The following is a 19,027-nucleotide window of genomic DNA, read 5'->3' on the forward strand; positions in this document are numbered from 1 at the left end:
AAGCTTTTGTATTTACCTACAAATTTACCTTTCTGTCACTCTTCATTTCTTCCTGTAGATCTGCGTTTTTGTATGATTATTACAAATAACAAACAAATGAGGAAGCTTAACTATCATGGAAGCTTTACTTATTTATTAATTTTTAATGGACCATCATGTTCACCTGATTAACCAAAAAGTCTAAGCTGTGGGTTTCAATTCCTATTATTGTGAGATCACCTTCATGCTCAGTAGAGTGATATACATAGTTTATTAAGAAAGCATTGCTGAAATTTCAACTTTTTCTCTGTTTCCTGCTCCAACAGGTCTATGGAAATGCAGGACCTAGCAAGTCCTCATCCTCTTGTTGGAGGTGGCGATACTCCTGGTAGCTCCAAACTGGAGAAAGCTAATCTCAGCAACACATCGGTCACCACAAATGGAACAGGAGGTAAGTGTACAACCCTGAAGACACCCAGAATCACATTTCAAACTTTGTTGTGGCTTTACATGTTAGGGATCTGCTAATAAAGAAATATTATATCTCATAAGCAATAACATCATAGCATTATACTCAAGTAATATATAGTTAATGGATTATTTATTGTTCTGTTGATTTTCTTGAAATTTTTGCTCCTCCTCTATAGCTGGAAACAGTCAGAAAGAATAGATAGCCCAGAGCAACATTTTGAAGGCCTTTGGCAAGGCTTTCTTTTTGTATTTGCCCTTATACATATTTTTCAAAATGTAAAAAATGTGGCCAAATGATTTACTCTCTGATCTTACTCAACAACAACAAAAATAGAAAACAGAAAAGAAATTCTATGAGTTTTTGGTTTTATTTTGAATTTTGAGAGAAAGCCTACTCCAAAATTTTTCTAAAAAATGGTTTCGGGAATAGAAAAATGTCCATATCTGCTGCATTTTCTTTTCAAAGAGAGAAATACCTAACATGTATTTAAAATAGGAATTGAATTTTTTTCTAGATACCTTTTCATATGATTAGCTCATAATTATGCCACAACATATGGCAACAATAATAACTATTTCAAATATTTCACCCTATTGTTTTTTTTTTTTTTTTTTTTTTTTTTCTGTACGTGGGCCTCTCACTGCTGTGGCCTCTCCCGTTGCGGAGCACAGGCTCCGGACACACACAGGCTCCGCGGCCATGGCTCGCGGGCCCAGCCGCTCCGCGGCATGTGGGATCTTCCGGGATCGGGGCACGAACCCGTGTCCCCTGCATCGGCAGGCGGACTCTCAACCACTGCGCCACCAGGGAAGCCCAACCCTATTGTTTTTATAAAATTCATTCAACCTGTCAGAAAATAGGATCTGATTTTTGCATCAGAATATGTATATGTAGAAAGCCTATACATATATATGTACATATATACACATATATAAGCTGCATTTTTAATTACTCACAATTACCTTGAAGTTTTGTAGATATAGATGTTTTCATCGAGTGAAAAATTACTTGGAAATTGCTTTAATTTGTAAGCTATTCATTTTATTAGATATCAGCATTTGCCACATCATATTTTCTTTTAAATTTTCAGTAAATATTTATTAAATTGATACACCTCTTTCCACTTATTTTAGAGTAACTGTGAAATCTAAAATTTTCTTTGTAAAGTTGTGTGGATTGCAACTTGCCTGTATTTAATAATGTTTTACATAAAACCCTTTGTAAATTAACATTTTCCTTGTTTATAGTGTTTGTCTCTAAACATGCATCTATAATTTTGGCTAATTAATTATAGGATTGCAAATTTATAAGATTGTTTAGTGATCACTTGTGGAGTAAGAACATTTATATTTAAACCTTAACTTGGGTGCAAATAATAAGATTAAAAAAAAAAAACATGCACTCTGAAATCAGACTTTGAAGGTCACTAATCACCATGTATGTATATTTAACTGAACTAAAACATACCTGATAAACTAAAATGTAAAAGTCATACCGTGCAGTTATAATTTTGGCAAAAGGGTCAGAAACTAGTACAAGCACTGAAGACTATTCTCGTACACTGAGCAGGCATTCAGACAATGAACCCTTATGCTGTTCCTGTTCTCAGGGGACAACATGACTGTTTTAAACACTGCAGACTGGTTGCTGAGTTGCAACACCCCCTCCTCCGCAACAAGTATGAGAGATGATGGTACACTGCATGTGTTTGGGTGTGTGGATTTGCCCTTCTGGTTTGCTTTCTGTTGCTATTTCTGTTTGCACTCTCTTTTCTGTGTTCAGTACTTGTTATATAAAAAAAAAAGGAGACACGAACTCACCTTTTAGTTGTTTATTGATAACAGTTGGCTATGTTTTTCTTATCAACTGGTATTCTAATCTTAGGTCAGTAGTATTCTTTTCTTAGTTTTTTCATAATTTTGCACAAACGGGTGCATCTACTATTTTTCTATCAGTTTATTAAGTGATAATTCAACACAATTGTCACGTCAATGAGCAGTTGAAGCAGATTGCGCCTACGTACAAACTCAATCTCCATAGCCTATAGGCTTTCATAAATTAAATTAAATTCATAACATGGCAAAATGATATTTCCTATTTTACAGACTTTAATAAATATTCCAATTAAAATACCTTAAGTAATATTAACATTTAAAAACCCATCATTTAAAAAATTACCAGTGATGAAAGCTATACATTTAAAATTATAAATTAATATTAAATCTCTTAAAATGTTTTGAACTATAGATATTAACTACATCCCTATATTTATATATATATAATATAAATAAACTTTTTCCCAAACCAAAAGTTAATGTGCTATCAAAATTTAAAAATTAAAACAAAACCACATAAAACCTCTGTAGAACCACCCAATTCTAGCATTAAAAAGAAGAGCTCATGACCTGTTAGAAATGTGCATTACAAGCAAGCAGTTAGAATAGGCACAGTTTGCCTGGACCTTGCTGTATGTAGATTAAATTAGAATATATGACCAGTGGATGAAAAATACTCCATTATGCCCGTTATTTAAATTTTTATAGTATTAGTTTCTTTTTTTTTAATTCCACACTTAAAATATACTTTCATACTTAAAAAAAATATGTTGCCAGAACTTAGTTCCTCTTAATTCTAACTCAAGGGTCTTTTTTTGCAAAGAACCAGACAGGAAATGTTTTAGGCTGTGTAGGCTATGCTGTCTCTCTCTGTCTCATCTATGCAGCTCTGTCACTGTAGCTCAGAGGCAGCCATAGGCAATACATAAATGAATGAGAGTCGTCAGGTTCCAATAAAACTTGATTTATGGACCCTGAGATTTAAATTTCATATAATTATCACATGTCACAAAATATTCTAATTTTGATTTTTTTTTAAACATTTAAGATATAAAAAACATTCTTAGCTCACTGGCTGTTGTTCTATTCTGACATATTAATGTAACATAGGCAACTTTACAATAGTGAATATATACAATCAATATTTAGTAATTTACATCTAATATCCAACAGAAAAAAGTTTTTTATGTGTAAAACATCAAGTTTTCCTAGTTCTTAGTATTAATGTTTAAGAGTTGTGTGACCATGTGGGAAAAAAAAGGACTTCTGTGTCAGGAAGACCATGGATCTGAAACCTGGCACTACATTTACTTGCTGTGTCATCTTGGACAAGTTACTTAACCTCTCTGAGCTTTAATTCTTGTCTACAAAAGAAAGATAATAATACTTTACTGGCAAAGCTTTTGTTTTAAATCATATAATGTATGTAAATTTGGGGCAATATAAACCAACATAATTCCTTTTCCTTAATTAATAATTCAATAATAATTAGGCAACAGTTTTTTAAGGAAAATGGAAACGTGCAGTCAGTGTGTTAAAAGACTCTCCAATGTTTGGTCAGATAATAAATTTTTCTGCATTTAGAACATGTAAACTGGCCACAGAGGCAAACTTTTAGTAATAAAATGTTAAGTACACTTTGATTATTAAGGATATAGTCTCAGTGGCATAATGATATGAAATATTTAATGAATTTTAATGACTCTTTATGCCATGTGTTTATAACATAAGCTGAGCATTTGATGCACAATGTTTCCCATTGAGAGTAAACTATTTTATTTATAATTCTGGGTTTTATTGATGGAATTTGATCACTTTATAAAATTATTATAATAAAACAAAAGACAAAAGCAAAAGCTAATTTAGTGGCTTTTCAAGATCTTTCCATTAACTTTAGATTTTCAAAATGATAACTTTGATAGCTTTTACTGATACGAATGAGTCAATAGTGTCACCTTAATATCCTACCCTACTACCTTGGTGCTGTTTAAATATATTACATTACTCCTTAAAGTAATTTTTAAAGGGGTTCATCACCTTAATCCTAATTCTGTAATTATATCTGCAGATTTATATTAGAATCTAGATTTTCCTTTCAAATTTTTGTCACTTGTGAAATTGTTAAAATGAAGAACTGTCAATAAAAATATAATAAATACAATCATATCTTAGCATACAGATCAGTGGTCAACAAACTTTTTTTGTAAAAGGTCAGATAGTAAATATTTTCAGCTTTGCAGGCCATATGGTCTCTGTTGTAACTATTCAACTGTGCTTTCATTGCACAAATGGAGCCATAGACAATATTTAAACAAGTGAACTTGACCATATTCAAATAAAACTTGATTTATGAATGCTGAAATTCGAATTTTGTAAAATTTTTATGTCAAAAAATATTATTCTTCTTTGATATTTTTCAACTATTTAAAAATGAAAGAGTCATTCTTAGCTCACGGGCTATACAAAAACAGGCCATGGGGTAGACTTGGCACTTGAGATGTAGTTTGCCAACCCAGATATAAATTCATGTATGCTACTTCATGTACATGTATATACATGCGTGTAAATGCATGCCAATCATGTGAAAAGTTACTTCCATATATAAGTAAGATTCTAATTTCCCTAATGATGTCAAGATACATGATTAGCTATACTTTATATACAAAATACTTATATTTATTGGAAGTGCTTAGGATAGGGTCTAAATGTGAATTTTCACTTTCTAACTTAAAATGTATCAGGTTCCTATTATATGCCAGGTTCTGTGCTAGGAAATGGGAACCCAATGACCTATAGAACATGATACTAGCCATCAAGGGACCAAAAGACTAGCAGAGGGAAACAGAAAAGAAAATAATGAGTGCATAATGTGTTCAAGGTGGGTGCACAGCAGAGGGAGGGAATATTTGATTCTACATGGAGATTAAGAAAATACTTCAAAGAGAAGATTTGGGGGAACCAAGATCAGACATTCTGATTTGGGGGAACCAAGATCAGACATTCTGATTGGGTTTATGGTGTTTTCTATATTTGAAATCTGTAGAGCACAGAAAAGAATCTCCCAGAGTTTTTAATATATAGATGATTGATTCACATGGGATGAATTTGTTTCTGAGTATTATGTGTCTGTGCAGTAGAACCAGCTACTACTGTGGCTCTACTCTTTTTAGATTTTCTTTCTGGAATGAAAGCCGTAAATTGGAAGCATCATCAAATTATTTTACAAAACTAAGTACTTCATGGATATTTAGAAATGAAAGACACTTGGTGCTCATAGGTTTTTGAGTGAAAAAATGGATTTAGAAAAACATAAATCATAAAACTAGTAGGCAGTACCTCTTTCCTCCCCTGCAGTGTTGTAAATTGTATCCTTCCTGATCTAACTCCTCCTGAAATTCTTTGTAGAACCTAAGTTGTCAGAGGTGGCTACGTGAGATTTTGTGGTTCAGGAAGGAGTATATTTGGAATTACATATATAGTCTTTTAAGCGGACACCAGTTTAAACACAGATCTCTGAAGATGAAATGTAAAATGTAAAGTACTTGGGTTACCTCTCTTTCAAGGGTTAATTAAGCCTAATATTGCAAAAAATGAACATGAGCATTAAGTTATGATAATAACACAGACTTCCTCTAAAAATAATTAATATATATTAATGTTGTACTTGAGTTCTAAAGATAATCTGAGGGGACAAGATTAAATTTGCTTTGAAAATACTTGTATGAGAGTATAGAAGAAGGTTGGGATGTAAAGAGAGAAAATCAGTGACTTAGTAGCCATAGCTGACAATAATCTCATGCAATCTTGATTTAGTCCACAGAGATCAATTATTTTTGAAGGTTAAAAATAAAACCCTGTCATATCAGTATAATAAAATGACTTTGACTTTTTTTAACTATTTGGCTTTATGAAAAACATCTAAGTTGCAAGTGGATAACTAGCATGGAGGGGGCCTGGCAATATAATTATTTCTCGAAGTAATGGTTCTGTACAAAGTGCTATATGTATGTAGATTTTCCATCCCACCTTTTGGGAAATGAACCTTGAATCACTTATTTCAAGCATGTAGAAGAATAAAACCACAAAACTCTCTAACCTAAGAATTAAAAAATGATTGCGGCTTTTGAAATCAAAATGTTTATTTTGTAAGTTTGAATTTTGTTCATAAAGATGATGCTTTCCTTCTATAGAAGGTTATTCTGTACATTTGATAGCATGAACTGTAATGATATTGGACACAGTCCTTAAAATAAATTAAAAGCCCTGTTTAACTTCTGTGTTAACTTAAGAACAATAGAATACAGTAAAAAAAAAAAATACATTTGAACATGACAGTGAATGTACACTCATAAACTTTTGAAATGAGTATTTTTATAAGTTTTAGAAAATAGATGCATAAAACTAGATTTGTTTCATTGATGAACATCTTTCCAATAGTGTCTTACACATATTAAATGTGTGGAAACAAAACCATGACAAAAGAAAATGGAATACATTTCAAATATATTCAGACCTGTAGTGAAAACGACTTCCATTTTTCAAACCTTATAATTATCATAATGTTTACTTTATAGTCATTACCTGTTTTCTAAATATTAAGACACTTCTTTGTATTTTAACATCTTTTTAATAAATCAGCTAATCATATAAAGAATGCCCATTTCACTTCTCTGAGTTTTCTGTTCCTGAAAAAAACATTATTACTTAATATTACTTTCCTTCTCTATAAAAATCAAATCAAAATAACTTTGCATCTTACTCAAGAGATGTTTGCTGATGCTGCCCTCCTGTGAACATAAATTATTTTCTGTTCTGATTGATTTTCCCCCTTTTCCCTATTTTTCAACTCTTACCCACATATGAAAAATAAGTTTGGATTAATGTGTAATGTTTTCCCCCAAGTGTTAGCATCCATTTAACTATTACTTTTAAATCCATGTGTTTTAGTCCACTGAACACATCTTGATGTGTATGCTTGTCTTTATATACTTTCTAGTGATGCCTCTTCTCAGATAAATGAGCCTCCTTTGTCTTTGACTAAAAGCAGACCTTTAAAATTTTAATGAGAGATGATTCCAGGATAATGAATGCAACCACAAACTCTCTCTCTCTGGCTTTTCTTCCTACTCCTTTCAAACTCTCTCTCTGGCTTTTCTTCCTTCTCCTTTTGACCACCTGAAACTTTCAAATTGAGGAGATTATAAATAACACCAATTCTAAGTTTTTGAAATCAAACCTCAAAGTTGGGATCCAAAGTAACAAAACTAAACCTCATGTCTAGCTTGGTTAGTTTTTTAGACATTCTACTTCCCCCCTCCCCATTTCACAAGTGAAATATATATAACCATTAGTATTAATACATCTATTTTAAAAATATTGTTATAGATTTAGACATGTTTAAATAGGAATTTAGCCATGATTAGAATTTGGAAGACAAACTGTCTCTTATCTTAGTTTTGCTGGTGGCTTTGGACGATTCCTTTTTGTCATATGTCAGAAGTCAGATGGGGACATTGCATCGTAGAGAGTAGCTTTTACACCTTTCTAAACCCTACTCTGGACCATCTCTGTACAGATGAAAGGAATTCTTGGTTAGTTAGTGCTGCCTGTGAGGCAGTGTGGTTTAGAGTTTGGATTCTTTCCAACCTTTACAGTTCGACTCTGAATCTTCCAGCAAATCTTCATGACATAGTTAAATCCCGGATGCTAAATTAACCCCAGAGCTCACTGAGGGAGGGTCCAGCCAATTCTCTTCATGTGGAAAGGGAACATAATCATTACTGCATGTTTCTCCATCATTAATTGCTTTTCTAACAGAGTAACGTCGCTGACTTGCTTGCTTGGTGGGTACTCTCTGAACCCACTATTCTTTTGGCCATATTTGTCCGTGGTTGGCTAGTCTTCAGCTTTCTTCTTTATAGTTTTCTGCTTGCTTCTGAGGTTTTGAACTGTGTCATTCCATTTATGACCAGGAAACATAAGAGGTGTTAAGCAGAAAATAATTTAGTTTATTCCCTTGCTGCTGTGATACATGGAGCTCTGCCCACAAAGGGAAAATATGGTGTGACAAAATGGGTAGAGGCTTTTTCACTGCCCCTGCCAAACTCGTTGCATCTAATAATGACAGTGATGTATACCTCAGTGGCTACATCATTGCCAAGTGAGGATTTTGCCAAAATATACCACCTCAAAGGAGAAATAATATATGAAAGAGTTTTCAAAAGATACAATTACTGTTGTAGAAACCATCTCTTATTCTATGTTTATGTCTATAATGTATTAAAAATTGTTATACCATTAGAATAAAAAGCCCAACACCTTATGGCTCTTTTGGCTTTTGTAGAGCAGAACTTTACTGAGTGCTTCATTTTTCACCCACCATATGAATACACCCCTGGTTTCTGTATTTGCATATGCCTCATTATATTCTTAAACAATCTTTTTTTTTTTTAATGTCACCTTGGGAAGAATAAAATATAAGCAGTAAATCTCTTTGTTACGATTTGGATTAAATGTGCTAAAGACTGACTGACGATTCCTTTCTTCTGCCTTTTGACTATAATCCCAGAGTGTGCTTAGGTGATTTAAAAATGCAAATACACGTACTGCTGTTTCACTGTGTAAGGTTGACTGCCTTAAAAGCCAGATTCGAGAGAACCAGTTTAGGCAGAAGATTTTTAGATTAAATCCTCTATAAATGCATGTCCATTTAGAAGCTAAATTAACAAAACTCTCCTCATCGACTTCCCAAGTTTTCTCTTGCATGCCATGGTAGCTAGAAAAGCCACTAGTCGTACAGTCAGCATCTTTGATATAAAGTTAGAAATAAAACTCACATGTACTTATTCTTCTACGTAGTGTCTCTCCTTGCAGTCAAAACAGAGCCTTTGAACAGCAGTGAAACCACAACCACGACTGGAGATGGAGCGCTTGACACTTTTACTGGGTCAGGTAAAGCCTTAAGCTCGTGTGTTGTTCCGTACGCATTGGGGTCCACCTCATCCTGCTGGTGAATAAGCGAGAATTGGATTTTTATAAATTCAGCAATAAATTCACTTTTTGGAAAACTCATTGTCATAAAATTATGCTTTTTTTAGAAATGATGTTTAGAATAGTTTTGCTGAATCTGCAGTTGACAGCAAAGCAATCCCCTGACTTTCTTATTAGAAATAAGCAGAACTGAATTCTTTCATAATTATTTTATACAGTGCTTAATTTAGTTATTAGGTTGTAATTCTTAACTTTGTTCCTTCAACTTACCCATTTAAATGACATCAAAACTGCCTTCTCTCCAACATTCGAGATGTAAAACTATCCATTTGATTCTTTCTAAATAACCTTGTTTCCTCTCTGGGTTTAAAAAAAAAAAACCTTCCTGTGTAAGCAGCTGAGTGACAGGTATTAAAGGTTAATGGGCTGCAGGACAGCACATGCTGGTCGCATTAGAACCCAGCCTCTGAGAGCACGAATTTCGCTCAAATGCTTCAAAGAGAACAATAGCGTGTCTTTAAACATCAATCCTCTTTAAATAGAAATACCTGATAACCCCCAGGTGGGCACAAGGACACGCAATAAGTTGACTGAAAGATTTTTTTTCGTTACTATATTTCGTTTGGTTGATTATCTGGTGAAAGGCCGTTTTTTTTTTTTAACCTGAGGAGGAATTTGTATAGCAGAAAGATGAACACTAAACCTAGAAAAGTATTTGTGATAATTAAATCTTGGTTCTGTTATTCTACTCTAATATATTTTATATTTATTCATGTTCGCATATACAAGGATTTTGTGTGGGTATGCTTCTCATGTAAAAAGAGCTGAGGTAAATCCTTGACTATAATGTCATTATAGCATATATTTGATTTTTATAGATACAGATGATCCCGTTTCATTGGTTCACACTGACTGGAAGCAGCTGCCATGTATTCACTTAAATATTAGTACTCCAAACAGAAAGATATAATAATTTATACACTTTGTATAGAGAAGCATGTGTCCTAATTCACCTCCTTTCTAGCAATTCTCTTGCCTCTTAGCAGATAAATAGGCACCAACTTACCCTAGCATTTATATTACTTACCATAAGTGTTGTAAACTTTCTGCAAAGTAAATGCATATATGAACACAGTTTTTAAGGATAGGAATGAAATTAAGTGATCGCTGATATACTTAAATAGTACACTACAAGTTAATGAAAGCTGAATGAAAAAATTATGGGATGTTAGCTCCAGAAGGAATTTCAGAGATCTGTGATGATCCGTTTTATAGGCAAGAATATGGAGGCACAGAGAAGTTAAAGGTGGTTAAGCCCATACAGTCAAGGCCTCACAGGTGGTCACTGGTATAAATGATTCTAGAATAATGTCCTGGTCAGTCCAACAGTCTTTTCTGTAATACCCCACTGGAAAAGATAAAGATGGAAAAAGAAACAGGTGTGAACTGTCAAGCTGTCTGGAATTTACTCATATTATATTTACAAATAGTGTCCCAGTTTTTTTTTAAGAATTATCTAGGGCTGTGCTGTCCAGAAAAGTAGCCACTGGCCATATGTGGCTATTTAAGTCTAAATTAAATACTATTTGGTAAAGCAAACATCTTTTATCTAGTCGCATTAATTACATTTTAAGTGTTTAAGAGTTGTATGTGGGGTTTTTTAGTGGCTACCATAATGGACAACTCAGATATAGAACATTTCCAATGCCATGGACCACGTTCAATTAGACAGAGTGCTTTAGGTCAGGGATTCTCAACAGCACCACTATTAAAAACTTGGCTAATTTTTTATTGTGGGAGAGCTGTCCTCTGCACTGTAAGGTGTTTAACAGCATCCCTGGCATCTATCCCAAGTTAACAGTAGCTTTCCTCAGCTGTGACAACCAAAGATGTCTTCTAGCATTTTAAATGTTCCCTGGCAGGCAAAATTTCCACCCATTCCCCAACTTCATCTCCCACCTCTCATCCCATTGAGAGTCACTAATCTAAGGTGTTACAGTAATAAGGGTAAAACCTTAAAATTGCTTGACACCACCCTATGAGAATATGATAATATTCCTTAAAAATGTGTTTTAATTAATTTTCAGGACATTTTGAAGACAAGCACTTTTGCTAACTTTTGTATGCAGAAATGATGGAGTATAATGAGTTGAGTGCTTTGCATACATCTCTTGATGAATTAAATGACAACAGGGAATAAAAGGAAGGTCTCCTAAATTTGTACATGGGATTCCAGAAATCATACTGGAAAGATTAGGCTGCTCTGTGTAGAAACAGTCTTTACTTTGATCAGCATAATCTCAGCTCACTTTAATCCAATTTTGTTGTTGTTTTCAATTATCTGCAGATTTATTAGTTAGAATAAAATATATACAGCTTCTTTAGAAGCATAAACTTTCTAAGTTTTATGTAAACATAGTTTTCTGAGTCAAAGGTTTTGTTTTCTACCTAGAAAATGAACATATAGACATTGATATGAAATTTTAAAGGTTGAGCCTCTATACTGTTATGGGTACATTATTCTAATGATATCTAGATTCATTCATTAGAGGGAAGAAGCATCCTATATATTCAGATTTGTGTTCATATATGTGAAGCTACTTTTCTGAAATAATTTGGTTCTTTGGCTAATTCAATAAAAGCTGAATGTTTCTTTTTATTATTTGATGTTTCTTTAGAAAAGCCTTGTGTTTAACAGTCTTGAGAATAACTGATTAGTATAGCCTGAGTCTTGAGTGTACCACAATGAAGTTTTATAAATGAAACAAAAAATGTGGAATTGAGCCTTACTTAAGTATATTTCTGCTAAATAGGGTATAATTATTATGAATCAATGAATCAGACTGAATTTCCTGTGCAGTACACTGTTGCTATTATGTAGTGTATGTTTAGTGCCCATAGTGTGAGAGAAAAGGGCTGTTCTCATTGAGTTGATTTGAAAGTTTTAAACATACTTTATGTTTTTAATAAATAAGTAGAAAATTAATGGTTCAGTGGTCCATGTGTTTTCAAATATACATAGCAAATTCACTTAAATTTGGTTGCTGAAAATATTTAGAACATAACACCTCTAATCATATTCAGTGATTGTCAAAATTGATCCATAATATTCTTGAAAATAAACTCTCTGCATTATTGCTATGAAAACTATAATATACTCTCCCTACTCAGAACTTACAGTCTAAATAGTATTTTAAATACATTAAATTCTATGTGTTTATGAAGCAATAGATCACAAGGGTACTTAATAGCATTTGGATATAGAAATATATCATGTTTCATAAAATAGTTAGCAACCTAAGCCTATTTGTCACTTTTACAATTCTAAAAGTTTAGCTCCAGAATTATTATGAACAACTTAGAAAAGACATAGTACTTTGAAGTATAACTATGATTGATTAGACTAAACTAATTCCAGCACTGCATTGTATACTACTTTAATCTTTTTGAAAAGTGAATGAACAGCAGATGGCCTAATAAAGACACTCTGTGTGCTTGCCCAGTATGGATTGGCTCTGAAGGGACTGCCTTAACACTTTAGGGCCCATATATTTGCAGTACATCTGTCTTAGTCAAGGCAGATGGTTAAAGGAAAGAGAAACTTCCAAACTTTTGGATACATTCCAGTTTGGGACTGCATGTTTGGCTGAAATGTTAATAGGACCTGATTTTCACCTTTAAGTTCTTCTCAAAAAAGTACAATCTCTGATAGTTCAAAATATATTTATAAATATGACTGCTGCTGCTTCTTGCAGTTAAATTTTTTTTTAATGTTGCATTATCACCCATGCTTTCTGTGTATATTCCAATTATTATTAGAATTATTTGGACCCTGCATTTTTAACTACTCATCGGATTGGCAAAATGAAAGGAAAGAGAAAACGCTTTCATTTTACAACTTGAAAATGAAGGTTGAAACATCATATTTTTCTTAATTTTTATTATATTTCTATTAGAATAAATATGCAGGAAGAGCAATATATTTGGAATTTAAAACATAAAGTCTGCAAATTTAAAAATTTACCTTTATATCATGAAAGCTTGATTACCTATAGTCAAGGAGATCTATTCATAGCATATTAATATGTAAGAGCATGCTACGGATTTAAGAAAATGGAGGAATGATGAAGGGGAATGATTTGTGAAAAAAGTTCGTGTCATTCTCCTAGCACATACGTGAAACAGTTTAATTAGAAGAAAATGTTTAGGCATCTGTTTCTGTCTAGAAAATGAATGAATTTTTTGAAACATATCTCTAACATAGTCATTTCTTGAAATAAGTTTTGCACACTCCAGTGAAATATATTTATAAAGCAACCTTTTTTTGCACTGGTTTTTGTGTCTTACAGTAATAACAAGTAGTGGCTATAGCCCCAGATCAGCGCATCAATATTCCCCACAGCTGTATCCTTCCAAGTAAGTGGTCAGTAGTCTTTCAGATTTGTTAGAATAATTTTCCAGCATTATCTTGATTAATCATGTTTACACAATATAACAACTTTAAATCAGGATATATTTATGTATATAAATGTTATAGATAGGCAGTTGAATTGACAGATACTTGGATAGATTCATTGGATAGATTAGACATTAGGTAAATACCCTTCACAAGTCTAGGAATACCCTCACTTATATCTAGACAATTGCTTTAATTCTGGATATTTATATACTTTGAGGAAAGCATCAAGCTCAAATCAGAAAACACAGATTTTTTAATGAAACTTCAAAAATGCTGACTAGTTTAAAGAAAATCTAAAAAGATTATATTTTATTCAAACATCAACACTTCATAATTTGTTCCATCATTATGATATTTTTATTGGATTTCAAGTTCTAATAAACATTTTTGAAAGATATGCACTATTGCTTTTATAACTAATGTAGTCAACTTTCTGAGCACAGTGGTAGAAATTTCAAGTTTAACTACATTGGGTGTATCTGAATTTGGTTGCCATCAGCCAGATGTGTCAAGATTTTGGATTCCTGATCATGTACAGTTAAAAGTTATTTTCCACAGCAGCTAGAGTGTTTCTCCTTAAGTATAGGCTAGAGATTGGATATCCATTTTGGGAACATTCTGTTAGATGTGGCATGATGAAGGGAATGGCATTCCATTTCTTTTCAGGAAGCTGCCTACTTTTTAATTTTTTTTAATTTTATTTATTGTTTAAGATTTCTAGTTCTCTGTAGAGAATTCTTGGTAGGGCCTTTAATGACTTTTGTAGTCATTACATAGCATTGGGTCATGCATGGTAACAGGAAATATGCTCATGAATGTACTAATTAACTGGCCTGGGCTTCACTTTCCTCATCTACATATCAGTTAGAATACTATTTCGAATGTAAGCAATATAGACCTGGAAGAGACTTTAGGTGTGATATCTAAACCAAAGTTTTCTTTTCACAGGTGAGGTGTAGACTTAGCGAGTTTAAATTATGTGTCCAAGGTAACTAGACTGGTTTGTAGCAGAGCCTGGGCTCCTGACATTCAGACTCTTGTCCTTTTCCATATTGTTAAAATGATATGTGGATAAAGAAGAGGATTACTTCCGGGCTATTATCAGGTTTCACTGAATCTAAGCTGTCTGAATTAATATGCAGTCTTTGTTGCCACAGTAATGCTATTTTTCTGATATTTAGGCCCTATCCACACATTCTTTCTACACCAGCAGCTCAAACAATGTCTGCCTATGCAGGCCAGACTCAGTATTCGGGGATGCAGCAGCCAGCCGTCTACACAGCGTACTCACAGACAGGACAGCCCTATAGCCTGCCCACTTACGGTATTTCACATCTTCTCTCTTCTTCTTTGGTTATAAGCATGTAATCCTGCTGGCTAGTAGTTGTATAGTCTAATATATTGATATGTTACAACTCAGAAGTAAGATTACTTTACTAACGAAATGGGTTGCACATGCATTTTCCAAACAGATCTGGGCGTGATGTTACCAGGCATCAAGACAGAGGGCGGACTCTCACAAACTCAGTCGCCATTACAGAGTGGGTGCCTCAGTTACAGCCCAGGGTTTTCTACCCCACAGCCAGGCCAGACACCTTATTCTTACCAGATGCCAGGTAAGTACCACACAAGAAACATGTTATGTGAGAAAGAATTATTTGAATGAGACTCCTTGGCTTCAGACTAGGAATTTAAAGTCATGAGGACAGTTTTAAATCTTACCACTGCTCACACGAGGTCATCAGAAAAGACAAATAACTGGGAAGAAACATGATGAAAAGAGTTCAGTATACATCAAGAAACATGACCCATATCAAAGTTAAATATTTAAGTTTAAGTTGCATAAAATTGGCAGGAAACTAAGTCCAAGCAAAGCAACCTCCAAGCCAGTCGCCACGCTAGTCACATGTTTGGCACCTATTTAAGTGATTTCAAAGATTCATGACAAAACCCAGTATTTTCTTGTCAGGATTCCTTACATACGTAATGCTTTTTTGATTAAATTTAAAATTGAATTAGCACTTCTCTAAGTCCCATTTACTGTTGAATAATTGGAGATTTTTTTGTTCATTTCTAAAATACCTCTCCCCTGTTAATACTATATTTCTTGAATAGGAATATTTAGATAATTTGTACCTCCACCTTAAAAAATTTTTTCTCCATGTACGATCATTATTTAATTTTTCTTTTTGTTTTTGTCTCCAATTAAAAATTATTTTTGAACATTGTGTAGTAGTTGCAGAAAATATTTTAGTGACATACTAAAAACATTAAAAGGTTATTTCCTATCTGTCATTTTTTTCTATATGGTTGTCAGAGTTTGGGGGCTATATTAACATTATTTGAACCAACTAATATTGCCATTTTAGTTGACTGACTAAAATGAAATAATTACTTAGACCTTTTTGGCTGAAGTGACAGGTCTCTTTTTTCCTTATAATGGTAGATACATATATGCATACATGCCTCAACCACAATAAGCCACTGTGGGAAATGCCATAGAGACATATCCATTTATTACCCAGAATACTTTCATATCGGATATTCCAGGCCATGTCAGTTTGTGTTGATTACCTAATACTATTGCTATTCAAGACACATTGACAAAACAAGTAATCAGCTGCCTCAATAGTCTTTTATTTTATTCCTTAACAAGTACATTCCATGAGAACATTTTTTTTTGAATCTGTAAATTGATAGTTCACTTGTTTTTGATCTAATTTTAAAAATAATTAAATAACTTTCAGACCTTGTCGTAAAATTTTAGAAGATCGTCAAACCTTAGATGATTGCAGTATAAACAGTTCTCCCTTGGGTCTGAGCCCTAGCTCACAGCTTTTTTTTGTTCTAAAGAAAGGACATAGAGGAACAAAAAGATGGGGAGCTGGAAGCATGAACTCTAAATGAATTCCATGTGTTTATTTCCTAAGCTAGCCCCAGCCAAATGTTTGAACTTGAGTAGTTTTTGTATGTTATGCAGTTGATATGACCACTGGAAAGTTCCAGTAGTTTCCTGGAAGTAGTCTCAGTATGGATAATATCTTATTCTTTGAGTACTTCTGTACGTGTAGACATTGACCCTTGAAGGTTAGCCGAGTCCTTGGTAAGACTGTTCCCACAAGCTCCTGTTTACCTCTATAGACTTCTAAAGAAAAGACTTTACCTGTTGTCACAAGACAGAGCTAAGGACATTTTCCTTAGAAATCTCTCAATTTTAAATCTCACTGTCTCAACAACAAAATTTAATATATATTTCATTGAATTCTGCAAAGTGAAATATTTTTTATATTTTTCAAGAAATATTTTTAAAATGCAATTTGTTCTTTACCTCTAGGTTCTAGCTTTGCACCATCATCTACTATTTATGCAAATAATTCAGTTTCCAATTCAACGAACTTCAGTGGTTCACAACAGGTATAGTAGCTTTTTGTGTTTATGCTTTTATATATATTTCAGATTTTTGACGAATAGTATCAGGTTAGTAAGGTTTATGTATTTAAAATTAAGATGACATTTCAGGGTAGTAAAAATTAGCTATCTGGAATTCTTTGGATTTGTGTAATTCTGGATGTTTCAGTTTTCCTGATTGCTAAAGATTTGCCCTTTAAACATTTAAGCCATGATTGTTTTAGTCATTTGACAGGAAATTACAGAATATATTGCATATTTTTCTATTATCTTAAACTATACTAAACATAATTTTATTTTTTCTTGACAAAACAGTTATTATGAAAATTCATAGGTTAAACTATAATCAGTAATCAATTATGATGTAGACTATAAAACACTCGGTCCAAAACCAAAGCATTTGTTCCTAAACAAAATGCCTCTCAAACTACTATTGGCTTTTATTTTTTAATTCTATGATTTTTCTTGATAACTGTTAAATTCCTACTGTCCTGACAGCTGTAATTTTTTGCTTTTGTCACCCACTACACCTGCTCCTAGAATTCCTTAGTCCTCATAGTGATATTTGCTTAAAATTTTTGTGTATTTTGAAACCTGCGATTGTTTTTAGAATCGTGTTAGAATTATGTGTGGAACAAGTGTGGACGTGCCTGAATGAGTGAGTTAGCATGGAACGACATGAATTTGTGATATATTCAGAAAGTTTTGTCCCTATTTCCTGCTTCTCAGTCATGTTCAGAGTAGCTGAGGTAGAAGGGTAGCTGATTTCATGGGTAAGCAATACACTAACATAATCGCTGGACTTCTGTGCATTCTAAAATATAAGTTACTGCATAAGTGTTTGCTCTTTGGATTTACTGAAGAAATTATATTAATTGCCTTCTCCTTTCAATTTTTATTAAGGTAACAAGAGGTAAAGAGGAAAATTTGATGATTAAACAGTGGAATAATGATATTTTTGACAGGATTAAACTGTATAGTTTGACATTAGTTTGAAAAATGGTTTCTTAAAACAGTAAACATCAAAGTCAGTATGCATATTTTATTATAAAAAATTGAGAATTTTTGATAATCCAGGTAGCTTAATTTCACTCGCTCATTTATTAATACACCAAACATTTATTGAGCACCTGTTAGCCATTAGATTTTTTGACTGTGCTTTGGAGATTCGAAGTCGGTGTTCCCTGCTCTCTGGAAGGATACAATCCTCCTGAAGACACAGACATGAAAATAATATGGACACGGAGTGGAATATTTGGAATATAATAAAAGAAATATACACTAGGCAGAGTGGTAGCATAAGGGGAAGACTGCTTTGTTCTTTGTTGGGAAGATTAAAAAAATGATTAATAAGGAGAAGAAAATTTATTGACAAACAGTTTTATATCACAAAATACATCTAGTACTAGCAGTATATTTAATTCAGTGGCCCCAATATAATGTGTAATCTGTATTTTGGACCATGGTCTGAAGACTAATTTATTCTTTTAGCAAATACTCACTGAGTGCCTATTAGATATTAGGAACTGGTCTGTATCCTGGGGAGCTGAAGGTAGGAGCAGGGTGAATGGAACCTGTTTCTTGCTTCAGGGAGCTTTCTACTGAGAAAAGCGGACAGTAAACCAGTAAACACCTGAGTAAATATAGAATTGGAAAGCATGAAGGGGGAGAACAGGGTCCTATTAAAAATATTATGAGAAGGCTAATTTTGAGTAAGGGGGATTTTGTGGAAGGCTTCTCCATGCAAATGACATTTAGGCCAAGTCTTCCAAAAGTTAGGTGAAGAATGAGGGCAAGGGTGTTCAGGCATAGAAAGCAGCATGTATCACATCCCTGAGGGGTGAAAACCTTGGGGTGTCAGTGAACTCAAAGAAGGCTGGAGTT

At 33.4% G+C, this 19,027-nt stretch overlaps 1 protein-coding gene across 9 annotated transcripts in view; it reads left to right on the forward strand.

Annotated features, from left to right (window-relative positions):
- The window catches only part of EYA4 (EYA transcriptional coactivator and phosphatase 4), a gene marked incomplete at both ends in the record, with an annotated part of 230,504 nt that overhangs the window by 161,219 nt on the left and 50,258 nt on the right, over positions 1-19,027 (forward strand). For 4 of the 9 annotated variants that reach the window (XM_079716542.1, XM_079716543.1, XM_079716545.1 and 1 more), the window contains 6 exons: positions 306-430; positions 9,145-9,237; positions 13,626-13,692; positions 14,917-15,059; positions 15,208-15,351; positions 17,070-17,149. In XM_079716542.1, the coding sequence (XP_079572668.1) occupies positions 306-430; positions 9,145-9,237; positions 13,626-13,692; positions 14,917-15,059; positions 15,208-15,351; positions 17,070-17,149 (652 nt within the window). Of the gene's footprint in view, positions 1-305; positions 431-2,060; positions 2,130-9,144; positions 9,238-13,625; positions 13,693-14,916; positions 15,060-15,207; positions 15,352-17,069; positions 17,150-19,027 lie in introns of all 9 variants that reach the window. The other 5 variants (XM_079716539.1, XM_079716541.1, XM_079716540.1 and 2 more) reach the window with 2 other exon arrangements.

This window comes from Hyperoodon ampullatus, assembly GCF_949752795.1.
Source record: "Hyperoodon ampullatus genome assembly, chromosome: 12".
Lineage (NCBI taxonomy): Eukaryota > Metazoa > Chordata > Mammalia > Artiodactyla > Ziphiidae > Hyperoodon > Hyperoodon ampullatus.